Genomic DNA, 22,226 nt, shown 5'->3' with positions numbered 1-22,226 from the left:
TCCGACGGAGGGCGGGAGGAGGAGGCAGGCGGTCCTGCAGCCGCAGCTGCAGCTGCTGCTGCTCCTCACGTCCGTCAAAAACAAACAAACAAAAACAAAAACAAAAAAAGTCCATCGGAGTCTTTTCAAAAAAAAAAAATTAAACTCTGTTTTTAAAAAAAGTGCCATTTTGCTACATTTTATCAGCTGACCCACGGCCTGCTACTGAACACAACACCAGCACGTGTGTTACACGCCCCCCCCCCCCAACCCCCCCACACCCACTGACCTCACACAGCTTCCTGATTCTATGAGTTTTGGTCACGTGGACAGTCTCACACTCTCTCTCTCTCTCACTCTTATCACTCACACACACACAAACCAGCGCGCGTACAGAAAACACTTGTGCAGAAACAGACGGACGACAACAAACGAAAAGAAATATATGACACGAGGGATAAAAAAAACCAAGAGGTGTTGTTGGGTGGGGGTGGAGGTGGAGGTGGAGGGACGGGGGGGGAGTGGGGGGAGGAAAAGTTCCGTACAAAGTTCTCTCCGCTGCGTTTTCGAACATTCCCGGCTGGTAAAGCTTTGAAAAAAAAAAAAAGAAAAAAAAAAAAAAAATCAAGCACCAATAGGAAAAGGCCTCAGGTGTCCTCTGCTGGGGGGAGGGTGGTGGTGGTGGAGGTGGAGGTGGAGGGGGGTAGAGTTCAGCAGATTCCGCTCCGTTCTGTGCCTCTCGCAATAGAGGGGAAGAAACCTACATTCAGACTCACCTCGGCCTCGCCGCGAGAAAAAATAGTCACCCGGAAACCTTTCAGGGCTTTTTCCTTTCACGTCTTTTCCATTTCGTTCGTTCATTCGTTCCACTTTAACGTCTGCCGGTCGGCGGGAAAAAAAAAACCCCGAGCCTCTCGGGGAGCGAGGAACGAAAAAAATAAAAATAAAAGTCTCGGGAGTCTCCGAGACTCCCGCGAGGCCTTTTTTCGCTCGGGTCCGTGCGGGAGGGAGGGAGGAGGAGGAGCCACCGCCGCCGCCGCCGCTTCACCGTCTCTGCTGGCCGTAGACCGGGTACGCTAGCGTCACATTCAGAGAGTCGTTGTGCTGCACCAGAGACGTGTGCTGGTAGTGGAGCACCAGCTCCTTCAGCGAGCCGTACAGGTTGTACGGCTCGGCGAAGCCGAAGCCCGACACCGTCTTGTTGATGACGCAGTGCTTCACCTCGCTGTCCACGCTGAGGAGGAGAGGAGAGAGAGAGAGAGAGAGAGAGAGGAGAGAGTCAATATATGCATGTACCATTGGTATTAGGGATGTTAACGCTTGATCAATCATCGATTAAGAATTTAATCGATTAAATCAAATTAGTCGCAATTAATCAAACATTTTTGACGCGGGTAGTTCACGTCATTATGACAGTGTAGTGGCAGGAAAGAGCAATTGACCTGTAGATACTGTGATGGTCATAATATAGCTAGAACAAGTTACTTTGAAACAACCATTTTTTTTTGTTAAATAAGTTAAAATGTGAGCCATTAGAAGTCAACTTAACGTCAGAGGATGATTGTTTAAGGTGTTTTTACTGTTCTGTAATGGACCCTCACATTGGACCCTCAACATTATCTCAGGGTTAAACAATGTCTTCCTTCAACTTATACATTGTGAAACCTCGGTTCTGAGGAAAAGAAATCGATGCTTATCAATTCATCGTTAATCGATCGTTAAGGTCAATCAACTGACGATTAATGAAATAATCAATAACTGGCAACCGGCTAATACGTATAGGTTTCATTCATTCAGTCACGTACACGACGCTGCAGGCGTAGCAGCCGGCCTTGCTGCTCTCGCGGACCAGGAATGTTCCGTCTCTCTTGCCCTGCAGCAGCGCCTCGGCCTGCAGCCGCTTGATGTTGCCCAGCTTCCAGGAGCGCTCGTCGTGGTGGGGGAGGTCCTCGTCGTCTTCCACCATCGAGTATTGACTGCAGGGAGGAGGAGGAGGAGGAGGAGGAGGAGGAGGAGGAGGAGGAGGAGGAAGACGAATTAGCTTGGCCGCCGCCAAAAAAATGTCATTTACTTCTTTATTTATTTTTTTTCCTGTTGGAACTGAAGACCGAAGAAAAAGAAACTCACTCCTCCGTGTTCTCGTTCTTGATTCCCAGCCACTCGTTGAGCTTCTTCTGCCGGACTCCCTTCTGGGTCAACCACCTGACGGAGAGGAGAACCAGGTCAGACCTGCTTTTTTCTGAAGCCACCCCCCGCCGCCTCTCCACTTCTCCCCGCCGCCACTCACATGAGGTACTGGTCTCTGGTCTTGCGCAGCTGGATGAGGTCGGGCTTGATGCTGTTCATGCGCTTGTCGATCTCCCTGTAGTCGGCCGCCTGCTTCTTCAGGTCCTCCTCCAGCCGCCGCTTGCTGTCCACGATCTCGCTGATCCTGGACTTCAACTTCTCGTAGTTGCCCATGATCCTGAGCGAGCGGGACGAACAAATAAGGTATGTTATTTTTGAAGGCTAGTCAACCTTGACGTGAAACGTGGGGAGCGCAAACAGACGATCCGGTCCACCAAGACAATGGACAATGGGAAATAAAGAGCGTTGCGTCGGAGACGATTCATCACCGGCCTCCTCCAGCGGGTCTGCTGGTTCCTCACCTCTGGATCTCCTTGTCGTTGCCCTCCCGCCGGAACTTCTCGATGTACTCCTTGCTGTAGCGCTCCTGCGTCTGGCACTGCTCCTCGAAGATCTTGATGGTCTCGTTGAAGGCCTCGATGGCCGTCCGCTTCATTTGGATTTCCTGCCGGTGGAGGAGTCGCCGGTTAAGATTTCAAATTGAATACGAAGGACAGGGCGAGCTTCAAGATATTTCAGTGACCATTAGTGAGAAGAACATAGAAACAGGGGGGGGGGTCTGACCCACTTTGTGCCCCCCTGTATTTGGCACACTGGTGACGGACTCTCCCTCACCTGCGAAGTGCGGGTGTACTCCTCGTACAGACGGTCGTACTCCTTGTTCTTCTCCTGGTACTGCTGGTGGTACTCGCAGAGCTTCCTGCCCACGGCTTCGATGTTGTCTTCCTTCACCACCTGGTCCTGGGGGAGGAGTCGTGAAAAGCAAAGGAGGAAGTGAGGGAGCGCAATGGCAATTTTCTTTTATTCCTGAAAAGCTTCGGTCGACCCAAAAAAATGCCACCAGGGATTTGTCAGAAATAATAAATAAAGGCTAAACAAAAAAAAACAAAAAAAAAACAATGTTAAAGCGCTCCTACAGTGAGCGAGCCGCCCTGGTGGACACCTCTGGAAGTGGCTGAAAGAAGGTGGGGGTCTCACCTGCTGGTGTTTGGAGACCGGGTAGAGCAGCTTGACGTCCAGCTTGGGGTTGTACTGCGCCAGCGACTCGTTACGGTAGTGGTTGATGAGCTCCACCACGGAGCCGAAGGTCAGCGGGTCGGAGAAGCCGTACTTGCCGTCGCGGTGGAAGATCTTGATGAGCTTGTTGTTGCCGCCCTTGCGCAGCGTCAGCGTGTAGTCGCCGTGCATCTTGGTGGAGGCGTCGCGCACCAGGAAGGTGCCGTCGGCCGTGTCGCGCAGCTTCTCGTTCACCTCCTCGCGGGAGATGTCGCCCCAGTACCACTCGGCGTCCTGCAGGGCCATGGTGCTGCCGGCGCCGCTGCTGTTGCCGCCGCCGCCGCTGCTGCTGCTGCTGTTAGGGGCGGGCGCGGGCGTGGGCGCGGGCTTGGGTGGCTTCGGGGGTAGAGCTGCAGGAGAGAGAGAGAGAGAGAGAGAGAAGACGACGGCGTTTAAAATTCAGCACTTTCACGTTCAGGAATGCGAGGTCGTTTGCATGTCGGCTTAAAAGGCCAAGTGTGGAATATTTGGAGATTTGGAGGGAAAACAGCGACGCCAAGGGGAGAGAGTTTAGACTGCGGCGCTCTGTCGCTCAGCGTCCCTCTCCTGAGTTTGCCAGTGAGCTACCATGGCTTGCACACACAAACCTGGATACACTGCCCACCTTTCTTCTTCGCTGGCATATTTGCCTTGAATATGAAACCCACTGTCAGTCGGGCTGGATTGTCCACATAGGCTTCCGTAGACATATGGCAACTGGGAGATTATATATATATATTTAAAGACATATATATGTATATTTATCTGTCTATTTATACACACACACATAGCTATATATATATATATATGTGTGTGTGTTTTGGGTAGGAAAACCCAAGTATACACTTTTATTATAATCATTTTTGTGGTATATGACGCTCTTACCAACACAAAAAAACGCATAATTGAAGCCAAATTCTACACAATGGACCTTTAAAAGCGCTGCAACGTTGTGGACAGCTCGTGCGCGCGCGCACACACACGCGCGCGCACACTCACTCTGCCCCCCATTGATTAAAGCAGGCTGGAAAAGAGGGGGGTGGGCCCTGCTGAGGCGGTGGGAGGGGAAATGAATCATGAGTCAGGGATAATGAATTTCATTCAGGAGCAGGAGAGCCGACGTCTGTGAATACCAGCCGGCCGAGCGGCGGCGGCGGCGGCCGGGGGGAACAATGATCGCTGTGGCAGCGCCGAGGCTTCGTCTCCTCACTTCACAAGTGAATCGCAATCGCCATCAGATTCCCTCTGCTGTGACGCAGGCCACAAAAGGGGGACGAGGAGAGATGGGCCATCTGCAGAGGTATCGCGGGGCTATTTTTAACCCTGCAAATCTGCACTGCTTTGTTCCCTCCCCCCCTCCCTCCATCCCTCCCTCGCTCGCGCTGCATTAAAACCACATACACACACACACACACACACACACACACACCCTCCACCCTCCAGCTACAATGGACCTCAGCGGCTCATTGACACCGTTGCCACACAATCCCGGTTGTCTGTGACATGGCAGAAAACACGGCGGCGGTGCTGCTGCTGCTGCTGCTGCAGCAGGGTTTCCTGCGTGGCCGCCTTCTGTCTTTTTTTTTTTCTCTTCTTCTTCTTCTTTTCTTTCTTTCAGAGAACATCAGTTCCAGAGAAGGAGGAAATCGTCGGCGCTCGCACAAGCCCGTGTGGTTAAACCGGTTCAAACGGCTCCGAAAACACACAGAAATCTCACAGCGGCGACCCAGGTGGTGACAAATCATTGTGACACCATCTACTTTTTTTTTTTTTTCTTTTTCTTAGGATGGCAGCCTCAACATCAGCCTCTAACTGTAAAAAAAAAAAGCCATCAAAGGCATCCTGCTCAGTAACGTGTTACATCACTCACCGCAGCCAATCAGAGGGAGGCAGTGTCGCCAGCCACTCCTGCATCCTGCATGTCCTGAGAGGGATGAGGTCACTCACCGCTTTTTTTTTCTCTCCCCTCTCGCTTCTTTCACAAAAAAAAAAGGAAAAAAAAGAAATATTTCATGCAACGCGCGGCAAAAGCTACTCAGAGTGGTGCACGGCTGCAGCTGCGTCCGAAGCGTGCGTCCATCCCGACGAGTGGACGGCGACCAGAGGGGAGGGGGGTGGGGGTGGGGGGGGGGAGAGAGAAGAAGAAGAAAAAAAGAAAGCAAAAGAAAAAAAGGGTATCTGCTGCAGCTCCGGCGCTTCCCCTCCGTCGTCTCCCCGCCCTCTCCCTCTCCTCTTCCTCCTCTCCTCTCCTCTCCTCTCCTCACTGCCGGCTCAGGCTCTGCCTCCTCCTGCTGCAGGTCTGCTCCGCCCCTCCCCTCCCCTCCCCTCCTCACCCCTCCCCTACCCACGTGTCGTGCAGAGGCTTTTTTTTTTTTTCGAAAGTCCGTCCCACTTTCTGGCACTCAGACAAAGCCTGCTCTGCCGCTGCTGCTGCTGCTGCTGCACGTATGCAAGCAGCTAAATTATAGAGCCTGCCTGCTGCCCCCCCCGCCCCCCACCCCTCCCGCCACCACCGGGGTCAGCGGCAACCCGGGCCGCTCCACAATACGCCCTGTAATCCTCCGGCGTGACACTCGGCGTGACGAGCGAGCGCTCGCTCGCTCCGGCTTCCTGAGCCAAATGAAAATAGATCTGGGAGTTCTTGGAAAGGTGCGCCGGGCCACGGAGCGGAGCGGCAGAACCGACGCCAAAAAAGTGAAGCGTCGCGCGATTCGAAGAAAGGTTACGACATCGGAAATAAGAACTTTAAAAAAAAAACAAACAAACAAAACAAACAAACCATGCTATGCTGCCGGCTGAGTGTACAAATCGATGAGCGGTGTTTCAACACAGGCAGCGACTCTCAGGCGCGAGGGCGAGGAAAAAAAAGAAAAGAAAAAGCCGTCGCTCAGCTCTGAGTCTTTGTCAAGCCTCCGTGACAACTCTCTCTCCCTCTCTCCCTCTCTCCCTCTTCTCTCTCTTTTCTCACCTGGCGGGCGGCAGAAACACTTTGCCCCACTTCTGGGGCGACAAACTTGAACAAACACTTACGCTGCCAGTTGTGCATGCTTCGCCGGGGGGGTCGACTCTCTCCTCCTCCTCCTCCTCCTCCTAGCAGCTCCACTTTTTTATTCCAGCGAGCAAATTTAAATCCAGGGGGCGCGTTCGACTCAAGTCCGCTGGTCAAGCGCCATCGCATAGTCCGGTGGGGTAGACAGAGGGGGGTTGGGGGGGGGTAAGAGGCTAACACTCCGCCGAGTGAAAGGAGATCCAGGTAATCCGCTCGACGTGAAGGCAGGTGGAGCGTGTGCGAGTCTCCCTGCTGCTGCTGCTGCTGCTGCTGCTGCTCCGGGCTCTCTGCCTGCCTGCCTGCCTGCCTGCTGCCAGTGAGCTCGAGTGTCTCTCTGCCTGCTCGCGTGGTGGAGGCAGGTTGTTAATGATTAGCTGGCTGGCCGCTCTGGCGTCAGCCCTGCCTGTTCTGAGAGCTCGCTGGCTGGCTGGCTCGCTCTGAGTGCGTGCGTCTCTCTCTCTCTCTCTCTCTAGCGCTCGCTCACCCTCCCCTCCCCTCCCCTCCCCTTCTCTCTCTCTTTCGCTCTCTCTCTCTCTCTCTCTCTCCCTCCCTCCCGTCTCTGTTTGCAAAGGAGGAGGCAGGCAGGAGGTTTTCAGTCTTATGATTAACTCGCGAAGTTTCAAATATTTGCTGAGCTGGGCACTTTGGAGGCGGGGAGGACATATGGAGATACGGGGTGTGGAGAGGGAAGACGGAGGAGGAGGAGGAGGGGGGTGGGAGTGGGAGGGGCTTACGGACTGGGAAGCAGACCCCCCCCCCCCCTCACCTCTCCCATTCAGTTAACAAGAAGCGCTCTGTGGAGCAGGGCCGACTTTTCCAGCCAACCAAATCTAAGTGGGCCTTTTGTCGCTCGCTCAAAATAGGCCGGCAGTAACCAGGAGGAGGCACGCACACATGCGCACACACACACACACACACACACAAGCACGCATACGCGCACGCCATTCACAGAAACACACGGGCCGTTCTGTGCGTGCGCGCGTGTTTGCACAGCGGGCCGACGGCCCAGCGCGTTCCCGCCTCCCCCCCCCCCCTCCTGCTCCTGCCGCCGCCGCCACCGCCGTGGATGAGACGCGGGGGCGACCGCCAACCTGCACCTTCTGCCGAGTGTTTGACATGTGGCCCAGGTGATGGAACAAGTTTCAAAAGTCGGGTTCCGCCTGGCCGGACTTCAGTCCGGCAGGCCCGAGCGCCTGCTCCCCCTCTCCTCCTCCTCCCCCCCCCGCAGGTGCAAATTACTGACAGCTGAGAGCGCTCCGTGTGCAGGGAGCGGTTATAAATAGCCCTAACAGGTAATAAAATGTTTAAACAGCCACGCTCGGGGCCCCCGCCGCTCCCCTGCCTCGGTGCTTTTAAGCGGCGCTGTGAAAACACACCACTGTGCCACGCCGGCCGCTGAGCCCGCGCGCAGCTCCTCGTGGGGCCGGCGGCGCCAGAAACGGGTCGGAGGAGAGTTTCACAATGAAAAATATGTAAGGAAGACATTATTTAACCCTTAAATAATGTTGAGGGTCCAATGTGACCCATTTTTTATTAGAGTAACAGCAAAAACACCCAAAATGGGTCACATTTCAACTTTTTTAAAGTTAACTTTTTGTTCAATGTAACTTAACACAGTATTTACAGGTGATTTGCTCTTTCCTGCCACTACACTGTTGTTATAATGTTACTAACCACCTGTGTAAAAAATGTTCAATTAATTGCGACTAATTTAATTTAATCGATTACATTTTTAATCGACAATTAATCGATTAATTGTTGATTAATCGATTAATCGTTAACATCCCTACTCACAACAAATTCAGAACCAGAATCAGAACCCTTTATCATCATTGTCAAAAAAAAAATGCATACAATCAAACTGGAGGTGCTAATCCTGCTTGGCGTTTTTGAGAAGAAATTCACTTCAGTTTGCACGCCCGTCGTTCTCGGCGGGCTGCTTCCTCCTCAGCTCGTCTTTTACAAACGCAACAGAGGAAGGAGCCGCAGCGGCCGAAAGCAGGAAGCCGGGCCTCGTGGCGCTGCGAGCGAGCGTGCGTGACACAGGAAGTAAGCGGACACCGACACCTTTGACAGACTGACCAGAGAGCCGCAGCCGTTCCAGGCGTTCTGCACTCCGAGGGGCGGCAGCTGTCAGACGGCCTGCACGAGCACCTGACTGTCTGAAAGACTGAAAAGTGCACAAGTTCACCAGCGGCAGTGACAAAGCATTAGGTCACCGGCGCAACGGCCCAGGGCGTTATTTATTTATTTTTTTACTCTGAAACTACTTTCACAACGGAAAAAGCAGAGGACGCTCCGCTCTGCAGACTGCAAAACGGAAAAAAAAAAATCCACCTTTCAGTTCGAATGCACGAGTGCAACATAATTCAGCGGCCTTTTGCCTCCTGTCCGCAGAGACTCCCGGCTCTCCCCATCGATCTTCGCGGCGGTCGCGAGGTCTCGACACTTCTTTCCGAGCTATTAATAGCACCGCGCCTCAGTCCACGTTCTGCACAGTCGCGTTTCTGCAGGGCCTGCGACGGCCGCGCGTCGGTTTGAAACCGGGGTTTCGGACGTGGCCGCGCGAACGCGAGCGAAAGTGGAGTTGGAGTTGGAGGGGGGGGGGACAACAACAAAGCAGCTTCTTACCTGGAGCCGCCTGGCTTTCACTCCACTCGCTGCTCACCAGAACTTCGATGATCTTGACGTGAGCGTCAAGGCCGGGTTCGCAGCTGCAGAGCAGACATGGGGGGCGGGGGGGGGGGGGGGGGGGGAGAGGGTTTTTTAGACAGAAGTCCCCTGTGGTGGTGGTGCGGCCACCTGGGTGCCAGCCCCCTGCAACTGCTCCAATCTGACGGTAATTCGGGCTCAAAGACTTTAATTGCACGGCGAGAGCTGCTCAGTGGAAAAGCTCCAACCTGTATCTGTGCAGCCCGAAAGCCGCGGGTTCCTGACAAGGCTGCGCGAGCGTGTGCGAGCGTGCACGTGCGAAATGTAAGTGCAAGTTTGCGAGCCTGTGTCCCCCCCCCCCCCCCCCCCAACCCCCCACCCACCGTGTTGCATGACCGAGCCTGCACGCTCTGTCTGTCTGTCTGTCTGTCTGTCTGCTCTATCTTTGACCACAGTATGCGACAGTGGTGGTGGTGGTGGTGGTTGGTGGGGGGGCAGACACGTTCCCCCGCAGATCAAGCACCCACCTGGCGGTCTGTTGTCTGAAGAGCACGGGGCTGAAGATCTCGCCCAGGGCCCTGGCGCTGAGCAGGTTCTTGGCGCCGCTCTGACACACTCGGGCGAAATGCCTCAGCAGGCAGTGGAGCGTCAGCCAGTACTGGGGGGGCAGCGTCGGCGTGCTGGCGACGTGGCGCAGCAGCTGGACGCACTCTTCGGGATTCGCCGCCTCTGCAGGAGGACAGAGGGAGGCAGATGAGACGAGACGCGGTGAGAAGCGTTCGGAAAAAAAAAAAAACAAACGTGAAAAGAAAAAAAAAAAAAAAAAAAAAAAAGCAGAGCGTCGAAATGAAAGCGTGTCTTGTGACAAAGAGAGCGATGGAAAAAGAAGAAGGAGAGAGAGAGAGAGAGAAAAAAAAGAAAGAGCCGAGCCGAGGGAAACCGCAACCGACGCGGCGGTCGGCGACGAGTACACCGGCAGGTGATTGGCTGGAGATAAAGCTTCAGGCTCGTTTTAGCTGGTATTAACCACAGATATCCTGTTTCTGGCGTTGCCACGGCCCGGGCTTTGCAAGCGCCTTGCAGAGTTGTGAGAATCTGGGCCGTGTGTGCAAGACTCCGGAGAGGAGAGGAGGGCAGCGAGGAGGAGGAGGAGGAGGAAGAAAAAAAAAAAAGCAAAAGAAAGTGTGAGAAAAAGGGGAGTTTTCACGATCTGCGCTGACGTCTTGCGGCTTTTTAGAGGTGCACAGAACGTCCCGTCACACGGCGGTGTCGCACGCCGGCGCCGGCGCCGGCGCTCTGAGAAGCGAGTGCACCGGCTTCTGCCGGCGTCCTTATCTTCTCACCTTTTGCAGCGAGGACCATCTGAGCGCTCAGCGCGGCGGGGATGATGGGCTGCGGCAGGTCCTGCAGGTACCTGCGCAGGCCGTCGCACAGCACCGGCAGCTCCAGCTGGTCCAGGTCGGCGGACGGAGGGTCTGCAGCCGAGCAGGGCGCAACAAAACAAAAAGAAATATTTATTAAAAAAAAACAAAAAAAAACGATAAGATTTTGCACAGTTATTTCCATTGATAGCGACCACTGCTTATACTCGTTTGTGTTTGGCTAAATAAGGCCTGACTTTACTGACCTACATAACCGGCACCGGAAAGAAAGGCAGAAACGAGAAGAACTCACCACATTCGAAGCACTGCCTGACTTCGAGTCCACCACCGGCGGTGAACGTTCGGTACAACGTGGGGTTGTCGAGGCCTGCGGGAGAGGAAGAGAGCGCGACAGTCGTCACGTCGCGGCGACCAAGAAAACAACCAGGACCGAAGTGCGTCACTCGGGGGGGGCGCGGCCGCCGCGGCGATGGCCACGGGCGATAATGACGCAGTGTTCTGCAGCGTCGGCTGAAACTTTGCCGCGCGTCAGGGTCGAGCCGACTCGCTCACCTTTCCTCTCGATGGCTTCCAGCAGTCGGGCCAACATGGGCGGAGACGTCTCCGGGAGGGAGAACTGCTCGGCCAGCTCCAGCAAACAGAAGCCTGCAAGAGAAAAATTACTTTTATATTGGGGGGGGGGGGGGGGGGGCAATATTTCCCAGTTTGCTGCAGAAAAATAAAATAAAAGGGACCAATGGACTCATGGCTTTGACTGGCTTTCAGTTTGTTCATTTAGACCAGGGGTGTCAAACTCATTTTGGTTCACGGGCCACATGGAGGAAAATCTATTCCCAAGCGGGCCGGACCGGTAAAATCATGGTATGGGGATAATAACGTAAAAATAACAACAACTTCCAGTCGTTTTCTTTGTTTTACTTTGTGTTCTTTGAGCACTCTGCATCAGTGTTGCCAACTCCTCAGTAAGGAAAGCCGCTATTGGCTGTCCTGAAAGTCGCAAGAAGTCGCCAAATGACCTCATTGTCTAATTTGCATAATTGACGATTTGCACTCGATTGCAACGTAATGACACCGGGAAAAGTCGCTAGATTTGTCGCTAGTCGCTTTTGACAAAAAAAAAAAAAAAAAGTTGCCATGGGGAGAGTAGCGACTTTTTGAGGGGAGAAAGTCGCCAAGTTGGCAACACTGCTCTGCATCAGCTTAGTCTGTTTCGACAGAGACATTCTGGGGAAATGAGGGGAGCCAATAGGAGGCGTGAGTGGACGTACTTGTGCCGATTGGCTCAGCCCCAGTATTGAGTTTGCGACACCAAGTGGACACATTTAGAACGGCACTTTCTTTCACTGATAAATTGCAGTTTTTATATTTTGCAAAATCATCTCGCGGGCCGGAAAAAAGACAGTTAGCGGGCCTGATCCGGCCCGCGGGCCGTATGTTTGACACCCCTGATTTAGACAATATTCACAGTACAGACAATAATCTAACATATACTGCTCGTATAAATAAGTAGGCACCAAAGGTTTGCTCATTCTTACAGGGGAAGTCCTCTGAAAGATGAGTGAGAAATGATGGATTAACCAGCCCGGCCCAGAACACCATCAACGCCTCCGGCAGTGCAGTGGCCCGGGGGCCATTGACGGTGTCCAAAGCAAAAAGTGCCATCGCGAAGTTTGAAGCACAAGAAGGCTTTGTGGCGAAACGCAATCGAAGCCGCGTGAGTCCGATTCATTCTGGCTGTTTTGACGGCGGCGGCGGCGCCCCTCGGTTTTAAATCATATCCGCCAAATTAAACTTAAGACGCCAATATGAGCGGCTAAACGGCCTACCCCCCCCCCCGGTCTTCAGAGAACGCTAAAACTGCTCGCAGGGCTTCTGGATGGGCCGCGTGACTTCTGAGGGAGGCTTTTTGGGGCGTAAAGGGGAGCATTTACAACAGCGGGCCGGTCCAGAACAGGAGGAGGCGGCGGCGGCGGATTGAAGTCGAGGGCGGCCGGCCGAGCGAGGGACTAAGCAAATATACTGCGATATGAGGTAAGCCAGGCCCGAGCTCTTTAGCCACTTTCCTCTCAGATCTTTGCGTACAGGTGCGGACATGAAAGGACGTCGGGCTTGGCGAGGGTTTTATTTGGATTTGCACAGGCGTATTTTGAAAAGGCGCTCTGCTGAAAGGCGCGCCTGTTCAGCGCCAAGTCTGCACTTTCGAAAAACGCAGAGAAAGTATGAATGGAACCTTTTCTAGTAACCATATTTTTCTTTCTTTCTACCCTCAAAATTATTACCTTTTTTTGCTTTTTTGAAACGGGCATTATAAGCAAGCACCTCCCGGTCGCGGTGATGCGTGCACGCTAGTCATTAGCGGGGGAACGACACGCCCCCACCCCCACCTCCCCCGACACATTTTTTTTTTTTTTTTCCACCAAAGAGTGTTAAATCAGGCAAATAATGAAGCACTTCATCCAAATCCACATCCTCTCTGGCCTGCTGCTGGCTGGTGCTGGCGTGTTGCGTGTGAAGGAAGCCTGGCTTGCCCGAGTCCCTCTTAACCACAGAACACACAATATTCCATGTCGGACAACTGGTCATCTGGAAGACATTATTGGAACTGCGCGGCAGAAGCGGTGGGAGGGGAGAGGGGAGAGGTGCGGGGCGGGGGGTTATATTCTCAGAAGTAGTGAACTCTGAGAAGGTACACCGGAGTCGCCCGAAATAGACGGAACAGAGCTGGAGGGAGGGAAAAAGAGGGAGGGAGAGAGAGAGAGAGAGGGAGGGAGAGAGAGAGAGAGAGCTAGCGAGGCGGCGCTGCCACCGCACACCTTGGAAGTCTGACCTTTCCCTCAGACAAGATACCCAACACGGCCACCAGTCTTTTTCTGAGAAACTCAACTCATAACCTGCGGGGGTGGAGGGGGTAGAGGATCTAAATTTAAAGCCCCGATCTTTCCAAGGTTTTTCCTTTAACGTAGTGCTGTCACGATGCTGGATATCAGACTTCGATACGATATTGTGAAAAATATTGTTGTTGTTTTCTTTTTCTCGATACGATTTTCAATACTGGCAACCACGGTGATATGGAGGGGGGGGGGGGGGGGGCAGATCGCGCTGAAGTCCTGCAGAAGTTTGCTCAGAGTATTGATATAGCGATAGCATGGAAAAATCAGATTGAACCGTTTTTTTGTTTTCAATATGGATATTTAATCGATTTAACAATATTTTGGACAACACTACTTTATTGTAATGCCATAATCTTTGCTGGCTTGGTCCCGTACAGACAGCGGCCCCCAATCCATCCGCCCCCCTCCCCGGGGGGTTGGGGACCGCTGCCGTAAGAGACAATATTTTTACCCCCTTTATTAAAACGTTGAATCAATCCATCAACTCTTTCCAGTTGTGTCTTTCCATTCAGACTAAAAAACCAACACGTGTCACAAAGCACATTGAGGTTGAACGCATGTTTCCAGTAGCGAGGTAACGACAGCCCTTCCACCTAAAGCCATGTGGGGGGGGGGGGGGGGAAGGTTGTGTTTATTTGTTCAACCTATGCATGGCCTTATGTGTGACAGGTCCGCGGACCCCCCGGGGGGATTGAGTTGCTTCTCAGTACTGTCAACGGCGTAGCCGCTCCAGCGCCGGAGGAATCGTATCCGGTGGCGGACGAAGTATGGAAGAAATGTTGGGAGCCACCGCCGACGATTTCTGAGACGGGCTGGCGTGAGATCAAAACCCCGCCACTCGCCCCGTTGCCATGGCGAAGGGCTAAACACAAACATTTGAGTCGATCGGCCCTAAGATCACCGGAGATCGATTTGTGATGACGCACTGCAGCGTCCACCACTTTACCACGTTTACAAATGCGGTTTTAAGGTGGAGAAACTGCATGCAGCTACACTTAGCTAGCAGCATCAAGTCTGAGCTTAGCTCAGGCGTTGGCAAACTACGGCCTGGGGCCCATACGCGGCCTGTTAAGCTTTGTAATCTGGCCTGCCGAACTTGAAGAAATCACATTAATAGGAAGTAAGTGACATAATGGCTGTTTTTTCATCCATTTTCAATGTCTGAAGAGTCGTTTCAATAAAGAGCGAAACACTGTGGGGCTTCAAAGACACATTTTGTGGTAATGCTTTTGTTTGGTTTCAATTGACATTAAAGCACATGCTTTCTACTTGTCCCATGATGTATTTTTTTTTTTTTTTCCTATGTGGTGGGTCACCAAAACACTCCATCCATCTGCTGCTGCCGCTCCGGCCCCCTCCGTCACATTTCAGAAGCCATACTGGCCCACCAGTCAAGAAGTTTGGCTTAGCCGCTGCAAAGCCGATGATCTGGTTCAGCCTTCAGTGCTGAAACGCACCATCAGTGCCGTCAGCGCAGGAGGGGGAGATGCGGACTGAACAATCCGCCTTGTGCCGGTGCAGTTTTCACTGCACCGACAGGACGTTCCGTTCGGACCGGGCCCAGGGGCCTCGTCACGAGACCGCTCGCAGTTTCAGTGCGAGTTTCTGTGGCAACTTGGGGCAGGAGAAGCGAAGTGCATGGGGTGCAGAGGCAGTGGGGGGGGGGCGGCGGCTAGAACGACGTGTCTCTGCAGGCCTGCGTGTCTTGGCAGACCTCGGCGGTAAAAAAAAAAAAAAAGCCCCGGCCAATCAGTGCACCAGCCAGTCGACCACAGGTTGAGGACGACAGCTCAGCTGCCGCTGGTGCTCCTGCGGTGTGCGTGTGCGTGCGGCGGGTTGGGGGGGTGGTGGGGGTGGGGGCAATCTCCGAGGCTGAGACATGTCTGAAGCGAACAAACTGCAGACTGTGGGCAGGACAGGGCGCGGGCACCGCTGACACGCTAAAGATAGCGCACTCTCGGGGTAAATTTAGAGGAGGCGCTCAAGTGACCGGCGTTTTCAGGTTACAACATATTTGTCTGGTCTGAAGAGGGCGAGATACCGCAACAAAAACAAAGTCAGGGGGGGGGGAGAGAGAAAAACAAATCAAAACAAACAAGCAAAAAACAAATCATTCACTGCGTGAGAACGCTAAGCGGTGCGATAGGTGCAGTGGAATTTTTTTTTTTTTTTTTTTTTTTTTTTTACATATACAGATAGAACTATGCATCTGGGGAAGGTAAACCAGACGGATTAGAGCAACAGAAGAACCCTCAGCGGCAGAGGAGCCGGCGGAGGGGATTCTTTCATTGACATTTCCAGATGGTGCTAAAAATACAACGGGCGTGATTAAATTCAGTGGCGGAAGCAGCCGGGCCAAGGAGAGCAGAGGGCAATGTCGCCGCCTGCAGGGCGGAAGAGGCGGTGCGCCGGCTACAGGAGCGACCAATGGGGAGCCTGTTGCTACAGCCAGTCAATTAACCCTTTAGGGAGCGCGGCCGTCAATGAATCACGGCAGCACGGACGCATGCACACGCACACGCGCCAGCTTCACCGGGGTGCGATTCACAGCAAGATCGCGGATGCATTTTAAATGCATTTTAAATTGAAATTGAAATTTCTCTTGGAACGGTTTGCAGCGTTTTCAGAGCGACGCTCGTGGCTGAATTACTGCCCGTCGCCCCGGCCGGTCCGAGCCGCAGCCTGCAGCGTTGCAGAAATGAAACGCCCCCCCCCAACCCCCCCCTTTGAAAACTCCGGCATTAAATCACAGTAGCACGTTATTTCAAAGGCATTTTCTGCCTTTTAAAATAAGCAGCAGTTTGCTGCAGTTTGACTGAAGGGGCATTTCGAGCGCCGACGACTCGACTGGTCGGCGCTGCTGGTGCTGAAGTTCTGCTGCCCTCTGCTGAGAGTGGCTGTGAAATAATCACGACCTCCACTCCCTGCGCCTCGCAGCCGCCGGTTAAAGATTAACCAGGACCCCTCCCCCCTCCCCCCCCCCCCCCGCCGCACGTTATGTAAACGCCACACCTCCGGAGCACGAGGCCTCTCTGCACGCAGCACCTGCCGAACCACCTTCTCTCTCTAAATATACAACGCGGCCCCCGACCGCCTTCCCCCGCGCCACCGATTCCCTCTAATCTCACCTCTGTGCCGCCGCGCTCCGGGCTCATCAGTCTGTCTCTCTTGCTGTCTCATTCTCTCTTTCCTAATCCCGCTGGCAGACATGCTCCGACTCGGCTAAAGAAGATTTGCCCATTCAGGGCCCCCCTACCCCCCCACCCACTCCTCTCTGCACCATCAAGTAATGGAGCGGTTATGGACGCTTTCCTGCGCACAATTCGCGGAGCCGTGCGCCTACGCAGGCTGTTGGATTTACCGAGCCGTAAAATGACATTACTTCTCTCTTCTTCTTCATTTTTTTTTTTTTTTTTAAGCAGAATCCCGAGTAGCAACATGTTGCCGCGGCGGCGGCGGCGGGTATGAGATCGTCTACTTTCGTGCCTCGCAAGGATAACGCGATTTACTCACTTCAATTAGATTGGTGCCGGGGCGGGGCTTTTTTTTTTTTTTTTAATCAAGTTTCCATGCCGCCGTCTCGCAGTTTTGTTTTGTTTTTTTCTTTTTCAGCAGAGAACCGATCATGTGAGGTACCTCGGAGTGACTTGAGACGGGACAAAAGGAGGAAAGAAAGAAATCAAGGAGTCTGCGCGCATCGCCGCGGCAAAAGCAGCGGCGACGCATTCCTGCCCCCAGCTGCTTTTATGACCGCCCGAGACAAACAGCCCGGCGGTGGAGAGAGAGAGAGAGAAAAAAAAAAGTGAAGTCGCTGCACGCACAGTTGAATGGAGGGGTGAATTCTTCGCGGGAGAAGCTTGACAGCACTGACAGATCGAGCGCTGGCTTCAGAGGATGTCAGCGTGAGCGGCGGAGAGGCCCCCGAAAAGGAGAGCTAGATTATCTCAAGCTGCAGCTATGCAGCAGGGCCGCTCTGCCTCCGAGTGTCACGTCAGAGAGGCCTTCTGTTCTCGCAGAAAGAAGGAAAGACAGAAAGAAAAAAAGAGAAAAGACTTTCATCATGAAAACAAAATGTTCTTTAGGGGTTTTTTTTGACGACGGGGCACAAAAGTCCTTCCTGAGGTGCAAAGCGGTTTGAGTCGGCGGTGACAGGTACAAAGGGCGCTTTTGCAACATGATTTTTTTATTTATTTTTTTTTAACATCTGGTTTTGCACGCATTTTGAAACTGAAAATGCAGGTCATACCAAGTTCCAGGCTGCGAATAGAAAAAAGAAAAAGAAAAAAATCCTGAAAAGAGTCAGCGATAAAGAACTGAGACGCGCGCGCCAGATGCCCGATGGCATCAAATGCGTCTCCCGGCAAGACCCAGCACGTCGGCCCGGCCTTGTGGGAGCACGCAGAGCCGCAACCGGTTGTTCGGTTTTATCTCAGACGTCTTGAGGAATGTTCCCTCGCGCTGGCTGAACGTACACAAACGCAGAACTCTGCAGCCCGGGCCCTCGTTGCGCCGGGGCCGCATGAGGGTGTGAAGCAGCGGGACGTGTCTCTTAACGGCCGGATCGATCCGGCCTTTTTAAATAATCCCAATCACCCAAAAGTCCGTCGCTTGAAGACGCTGGGACATTTTCTCCCGTTTCGTTCCAATAACAGAAGTTTTGAAAGTGGCGAGCGAGGAGCCTCTTTTCCTAAGAGAGGGCCGAGCCACACGCACGCACGCACGCACGCACGCTCCCCGCCTGCACTGGAAGGCCCAGCAAGGGGAGGAACACGTTAATGGAAGCGAGGGAGGGCGGAGGTGGTGGTGGTGGTGGTGCGGGGGGTTGGGGTGGCTGGAATGAGGCGGAACAGTTTCCCAGCCTCGCTCTCTTTCTCTCTTAACCCTCTCTCCACATCTGCTGCGCTCATGTAAACCCCTGTGGCACAGAGAGCAGAGGAGAGGAGAGGAGAGGCCCCTTCTTCCCAAGCCTCCACCCCCCCCCCCTCCCCACCAGCACCACCGGAGCCCACTGTAGGAACTATCAAAACACAAAAAAAGCCGGGGGGGGGGGCGAGATCCCGCGGCGGCGGCGTGCAATAAATCACAAACACTCTGGGAGCCCTGCCTCCATCGGCCCCTCTTCTTCAAAGCCTCCCCCGAGCGTGCAAGAAGTCCCGCCCACGGACCCCCTACCCCCCCCACCCCTTCCCCCCACCGACTCCAGAACCCCCCCTCCCCGACAAGTCCTCATCCCTTCGCACACCATTCCCCCCTGCACTGGCCCTTCTTGAGCGAGGCAGCGCAGGAACTGTTGCTCCCTAAGCCGCAACCCTCGGGGCCCCTTGTGCCCCCCCGCCCTCCTCCTCCTCCTCCTCCCCCGCCCGCCCTTCCTCGTGCTCGCAGCTCCAGGACACAGAGACTTTTCTTCTCCCGGGTGCTACATTCACAACTCGCTCCGCGCCCGGCGCTGCCACTCAACCTCAACACGGCCCATTCAGCACACGCAGCAGCCCCCTTCCCACACACACACACACACACACACAGCGTCTTCGCTCGCGCTCCCCCCAAAAAAAAAAAAAAACCCACAGAAAAGAATTTCACAATCGCGCCACAAAAGGGGCACGAAACTAGAAACCCTGGCAACGAGCAGGAGCAGGAGCAGGAGGCCCCGAGCGGCCCGTTCGCGCAGGCCGCAGCCTCCTGGAGGAGGAGAAAAAAAGGAGCCGAGTTTTAATTGCAGCTCATAGCTGTGGCCTGCGCAGTCACACTGATTCAGCCTTCAAAGGGGGAATTTTACACGCAACCTCCCTGAAATCTGCCGAGTGGGAGAAAAAGAAAACTCTGCTAAATCCATTAAAACACTGGCGAAAGACGCCCGGGTGCTATTTTTCATGAGGCGATGCCGTTTATACTTATAGATGCTGCTTTCACGCTCGCAGCGGAAATGTCCTCGGGGATGAAACTCGTTATTTTGCGTAAAGGCCACACCAATTCGCCGCTACTTTGATTCACTCGATCACAGACCGTTCCTTAAATAATTCCACGGCCCACTTAATGACTGAAATGTCTAAAGGGGATTTTTTGGAGTTTGGCCAGCGACCGCTGCGTTGAGGAGCTTGCAAGGCTGAAGTCACTGCACAGGTCTTCAGGAGGCAGCAGGGAGAGCAGAGACGCTCCCCGAGGCCTCCGACTGAAAGGCTGAAACACTTCAACACGAATCAAGTGGAGTTTTTAAAATCATTTCACTGCGTTGTGGGGGAAAAAAAGAAAAAAAAAGATGACAAGCGCGTTTGACTTGTTGTTTTATTCGAACCAGATGCGCTGGTGAATTGATAACGTGAGAACAGGCCCAAGCGGCCGTCCTCCGGGACCGAGCTTCACTTGCGGTCCAGCTGTACGGCGGGAAAAAGTATGTCGACATTGGCAGAGCAGCGTCTTACATGTCAAGCCGTGACCGCTCCTACTTTACATTGTGTTTTGCATTGAGCAAACTCAATTTACTGATCGTGGAAGCAGAAGGTGGGTTCTGGAAAAAGAACTAAGTGGATTTCGTATTGTTTTGTGATGCAATTCGCAAAAATTAGACGCATGCTGTAGGAGACTTATGCAGACTCGTGCGGCGCCGAAGCCGGGGGCGCCATCCAACCTCTTGGTCACGACACATTTCGGCGTGAACGCGGCTGAACTCACCTTGCTCCGAGTCGGAGTCCGCCTCCGCCTTGAAGGCCCCCGGAGCTACAGGTAGGGGCCTGAGAGGCCGCGGCTTGGGCGTGGGCGGCGAGATCCTCTTTTTGCCGACGAACTCCACGTAGGTCCCGGGGAAGTCCCCCTTCTGCTGAGTGGTCTCGTTGAAGCCTGGCAACCAGCCAATGTTGTTCGGCCTCTGCTCCAGCCCATCGGTGTAGCCGAGAGCCACCAGAGTTCCCTTGCTGACCAACAGCGTGTCCCCGACATGCAGATCAATGTCCTCTTCCCGCTCCTTCTTGTAGTCGTAAAGTGCTCTGTACTGATATCCCTCCGCACTCATCCTGACGCGTTTCGCAACGGGGCCGATCTTCGACCTGCAAAGCTAACTCTTCGGGTTTGCGCGTGCTTGAGTTCAGGTGCACATAGGCCCGCTCAAACGGCTGCGGGTGCGAGCTTCCAGCCAATGTGACACAACAGCGCGTGACTCGTCTTCATTTTTCACAGTTTTCCGTCCCGGCTGAAGGATTTACGGCCCCCTTGGCGCGACGCCTCGCTGTAGGTACTCATCAATAAACAGCCCCGTGCCTCGACAGCGCTATCCAGGCCTGTAAGATGAGAGGGGGAGCCATTTGCAGCGCATTACATAAAGACACTGTGGACATGCACAACAAACGATGTGGACTCAATTATTATTTAGGATCTTGACATCACAGAAATGCATTAATAATATTTACAGTCATTCTTACAGTATATACCATCTCCAAGTATGTTTGTGCAAACTTGTTTATAAGCTACTCACTACTTTTTTTCTTCTTTTTTTTTTAACTTTACATTGCAATACACTGTATACAACCTTTCTACACCTGATACCAAAGCACGGTACATTAGGTCAAACACAGTTCACTGACGGGTTTCTTGCGTACGCATTTCAATCTAATGGGCCATTCCTGTAATATTTTCAGACAGGTGACTGTTTCAATCTGCAAACACCCATATTTAAAGGTTTCAACACACCCTGTCGATTGTGGAGCTGTGAAACCAACGTATGGCTGCGACTTCAAGCGCAGTCCGTGACAGTTTAATGACCCCGTTACACTTATACAACTTTGGTATGTTCGGGGTTGGCGGAGTAGAACTGGCAGCAAACTTTAAAGAAAAAATAAATAAATTAATAAAAAAAAATAAATTTAAAAAAAGGTTTAGTTGCAAAGGGGACTTGTCAAATGGAGTTTCGACGAGGTAAGGCGTCGACTTCACAGTTAATGGGAGGATGTACAGGGAGCTCGGCTGACGGTGGCTAGGCTAAGCTAGCTAGCCAGCTCGCTAAGGCGACTGGCTAATGCTAACCTTTTAATAGTCACCTACCAGGGATAATTACGAGCTTCTTACAAACTCACGTGCCCTTCCGGCGGTCTACCAACGACATATGACTAAGTCTAAGATTATGTGAGGACATTTTGCCGGTTCAGGCGTGTAATGGAAAAATAGCGATTTACAACAAAGCTGCAAGTTGCCGCAAAGTTGAACAATCTCAAAAAAAAAAAAAAAAAAAAAGTTTAACACGGGCCTCGTTCTGTTGGAGCAGTGCCAGTACTTCGACGAGGGGATTCGTAAGCGATAACTTGCATGCGAGAGCCGCTTAATCGTTAACATTTGCTTGCTGGCAAAACCCATTCGGAGAACAGTAACATACCGTGTCCGCACGGATCCAATTACAGGCGAATCCAGTAAGTCCTCTTCTTCCTCCCACACTCGGCGCTTTTCCTCCTTCGCTACAAACTTCGGAGTTGCGGGGGGGAAAAACCCGTCGATACGAGCGCAACCCTGGCGACAACCTCTGTCGGAGACGTTTAAAGGGAAATCCTTTGCTTGCCTTTAAATCCGGTTTAACGAGCAGCACCGACTGTTAGACGCCCGTCGTCATAACGGCACAGTTCCCTATCCTGAACAAACGCTCCCTTGAACGTCGCCTCTGCGGCCAGAAGGGAGGGCGGGTACAACGCGGTCACTGATTGGCCGGGCTCGCTGTCAATCATATCGTGGGTCACTCGGCCCAATCAAATGGTCGTCGGGGCTGACACTCCCCCGATGTACTTTTGCACGCAACCACGAAACACCTATGTTACGTAACGTGATCTTTTTTTTAAGAACAATTTTTATCGACAAAATATATTTATATATATCTTTTTTAAATAGGGGTAATACTTTTAAAATGTTAGGATTGAA

General features: G+C 53.0%; 1 protein-coding gene across 3 annotated transcripts; it reads right to left on the bottom strand.

Moving 5' to 3' along the window:
- Nucleotides 1–816: 816 nt before the first annotated feature.
- On the bottom strand, nt 817–21,965 carry pik3r1 (phosphoinositide-3-kinase, regulatory subunit 1 (alpha)). 3 transcript variants are annotated; one of them, XM_076029478.1, is made up of 14 exons: nt 21,694–21,965; nt 20,004–20,605; nt 10,996–11,088; nt 10,736–10,810; nt 10,405–10,536; nt 9,589–9,790; nt 9,041–9,123; nt 3,304–3,731; nt 2,941–3,066; nt 2,628–2,770; nt 2,267–2,443; nt 2,107–2,181; nt 1,785–1,955; nt 817–1,213 (listed from the first exon to the last, which is right to left on the bottom strand). In XM_076029478.1, exons 2-14 carry the CDS (start codon nt 20,338–20,340, stop codon nt 1,024–1,026), a joined length of 2,232 nt encoding a protein of 743 aa, XP_075885593.1. In that variant the 5' UTR covers nt 20,341–20,605; nt 21,694–21,965; the 3' UTR covers nt 817–1,023. The 3 variants fall into 3 exon arrangements, with proteins under 3 accessions (XP_075885593.1, XP_075885594.1, XP_075885595.1); XM_076029479.1 differs by lacking the exons at nt 9,041–9,123; nt 9,589–9,790; nt 10,405–10,536; ... (2 more) ...; nt 20,004–20,605; nt 21,694–21,965 and adding an exon at nt 6,391–6,876 and having other exon boundaries at nt 820–1,213; XM_076029480.1 differs by lacking the exons at nt 9,041–9,123; nt 9,589–9,790; nt 10,405–10,536; ... (2 more) ...; nt 20,004–20,605; nt 21,694–21,965 and adding an exon at nt 5,231–5,310 and having other exon boundaries at nt 822–1,213.
- Nucleotides 21,966–22,226: the final 261 nt, after the last annotated feature.

This window comes from Nelusetta ayraudi, unplaced genomic scaffold (genome assembly GCF_046127955.1).
Source record: "Nelusetta ayraudi isolate G7.1 ecotype Tasmania unplaced genomic scaffold, CSIRO-AGI_Nayr_v1 ptg000026l, whole genome shotgun sequence".
Taxonomy (NCBI): Eukaryota; Metazoa; Chordata; class Actinopteri; order Tetraodontiformes; family Monacanthidae; genus Nelusetta; species Nelusetta ayraudi.
Note: the sequence above shows the minus strand (reverse complement) of the source record. Positions and strands in the feature narration are given on the sequence as shown.

Excerpts from the sequence above, each read along its gene's own strand:
- pik3r1 (XM_076029478.1), bottom strand. The coding sequence starts at position 20,340 with ATGAGTGCGGAGGGATATCAGTACAGAGCACTTTACGACTACAAGAAG. Across the intron at positions 3,067-3,303 it reads CGGTCTCCAAACACCAGCAG|GACCAGGTGGTGAAGGAAGA; the intron begins GTGAGACCCCCA and ends CTCCTCCCCCAG. Across the intron at positions 2,771-2,940 it reads AGTACACCCGCACTTCGCAG|GAAATCCAAATGAAGCGGAC; the intron begins GTGAGGGAGAGT and ends CTCCACCGGCAG.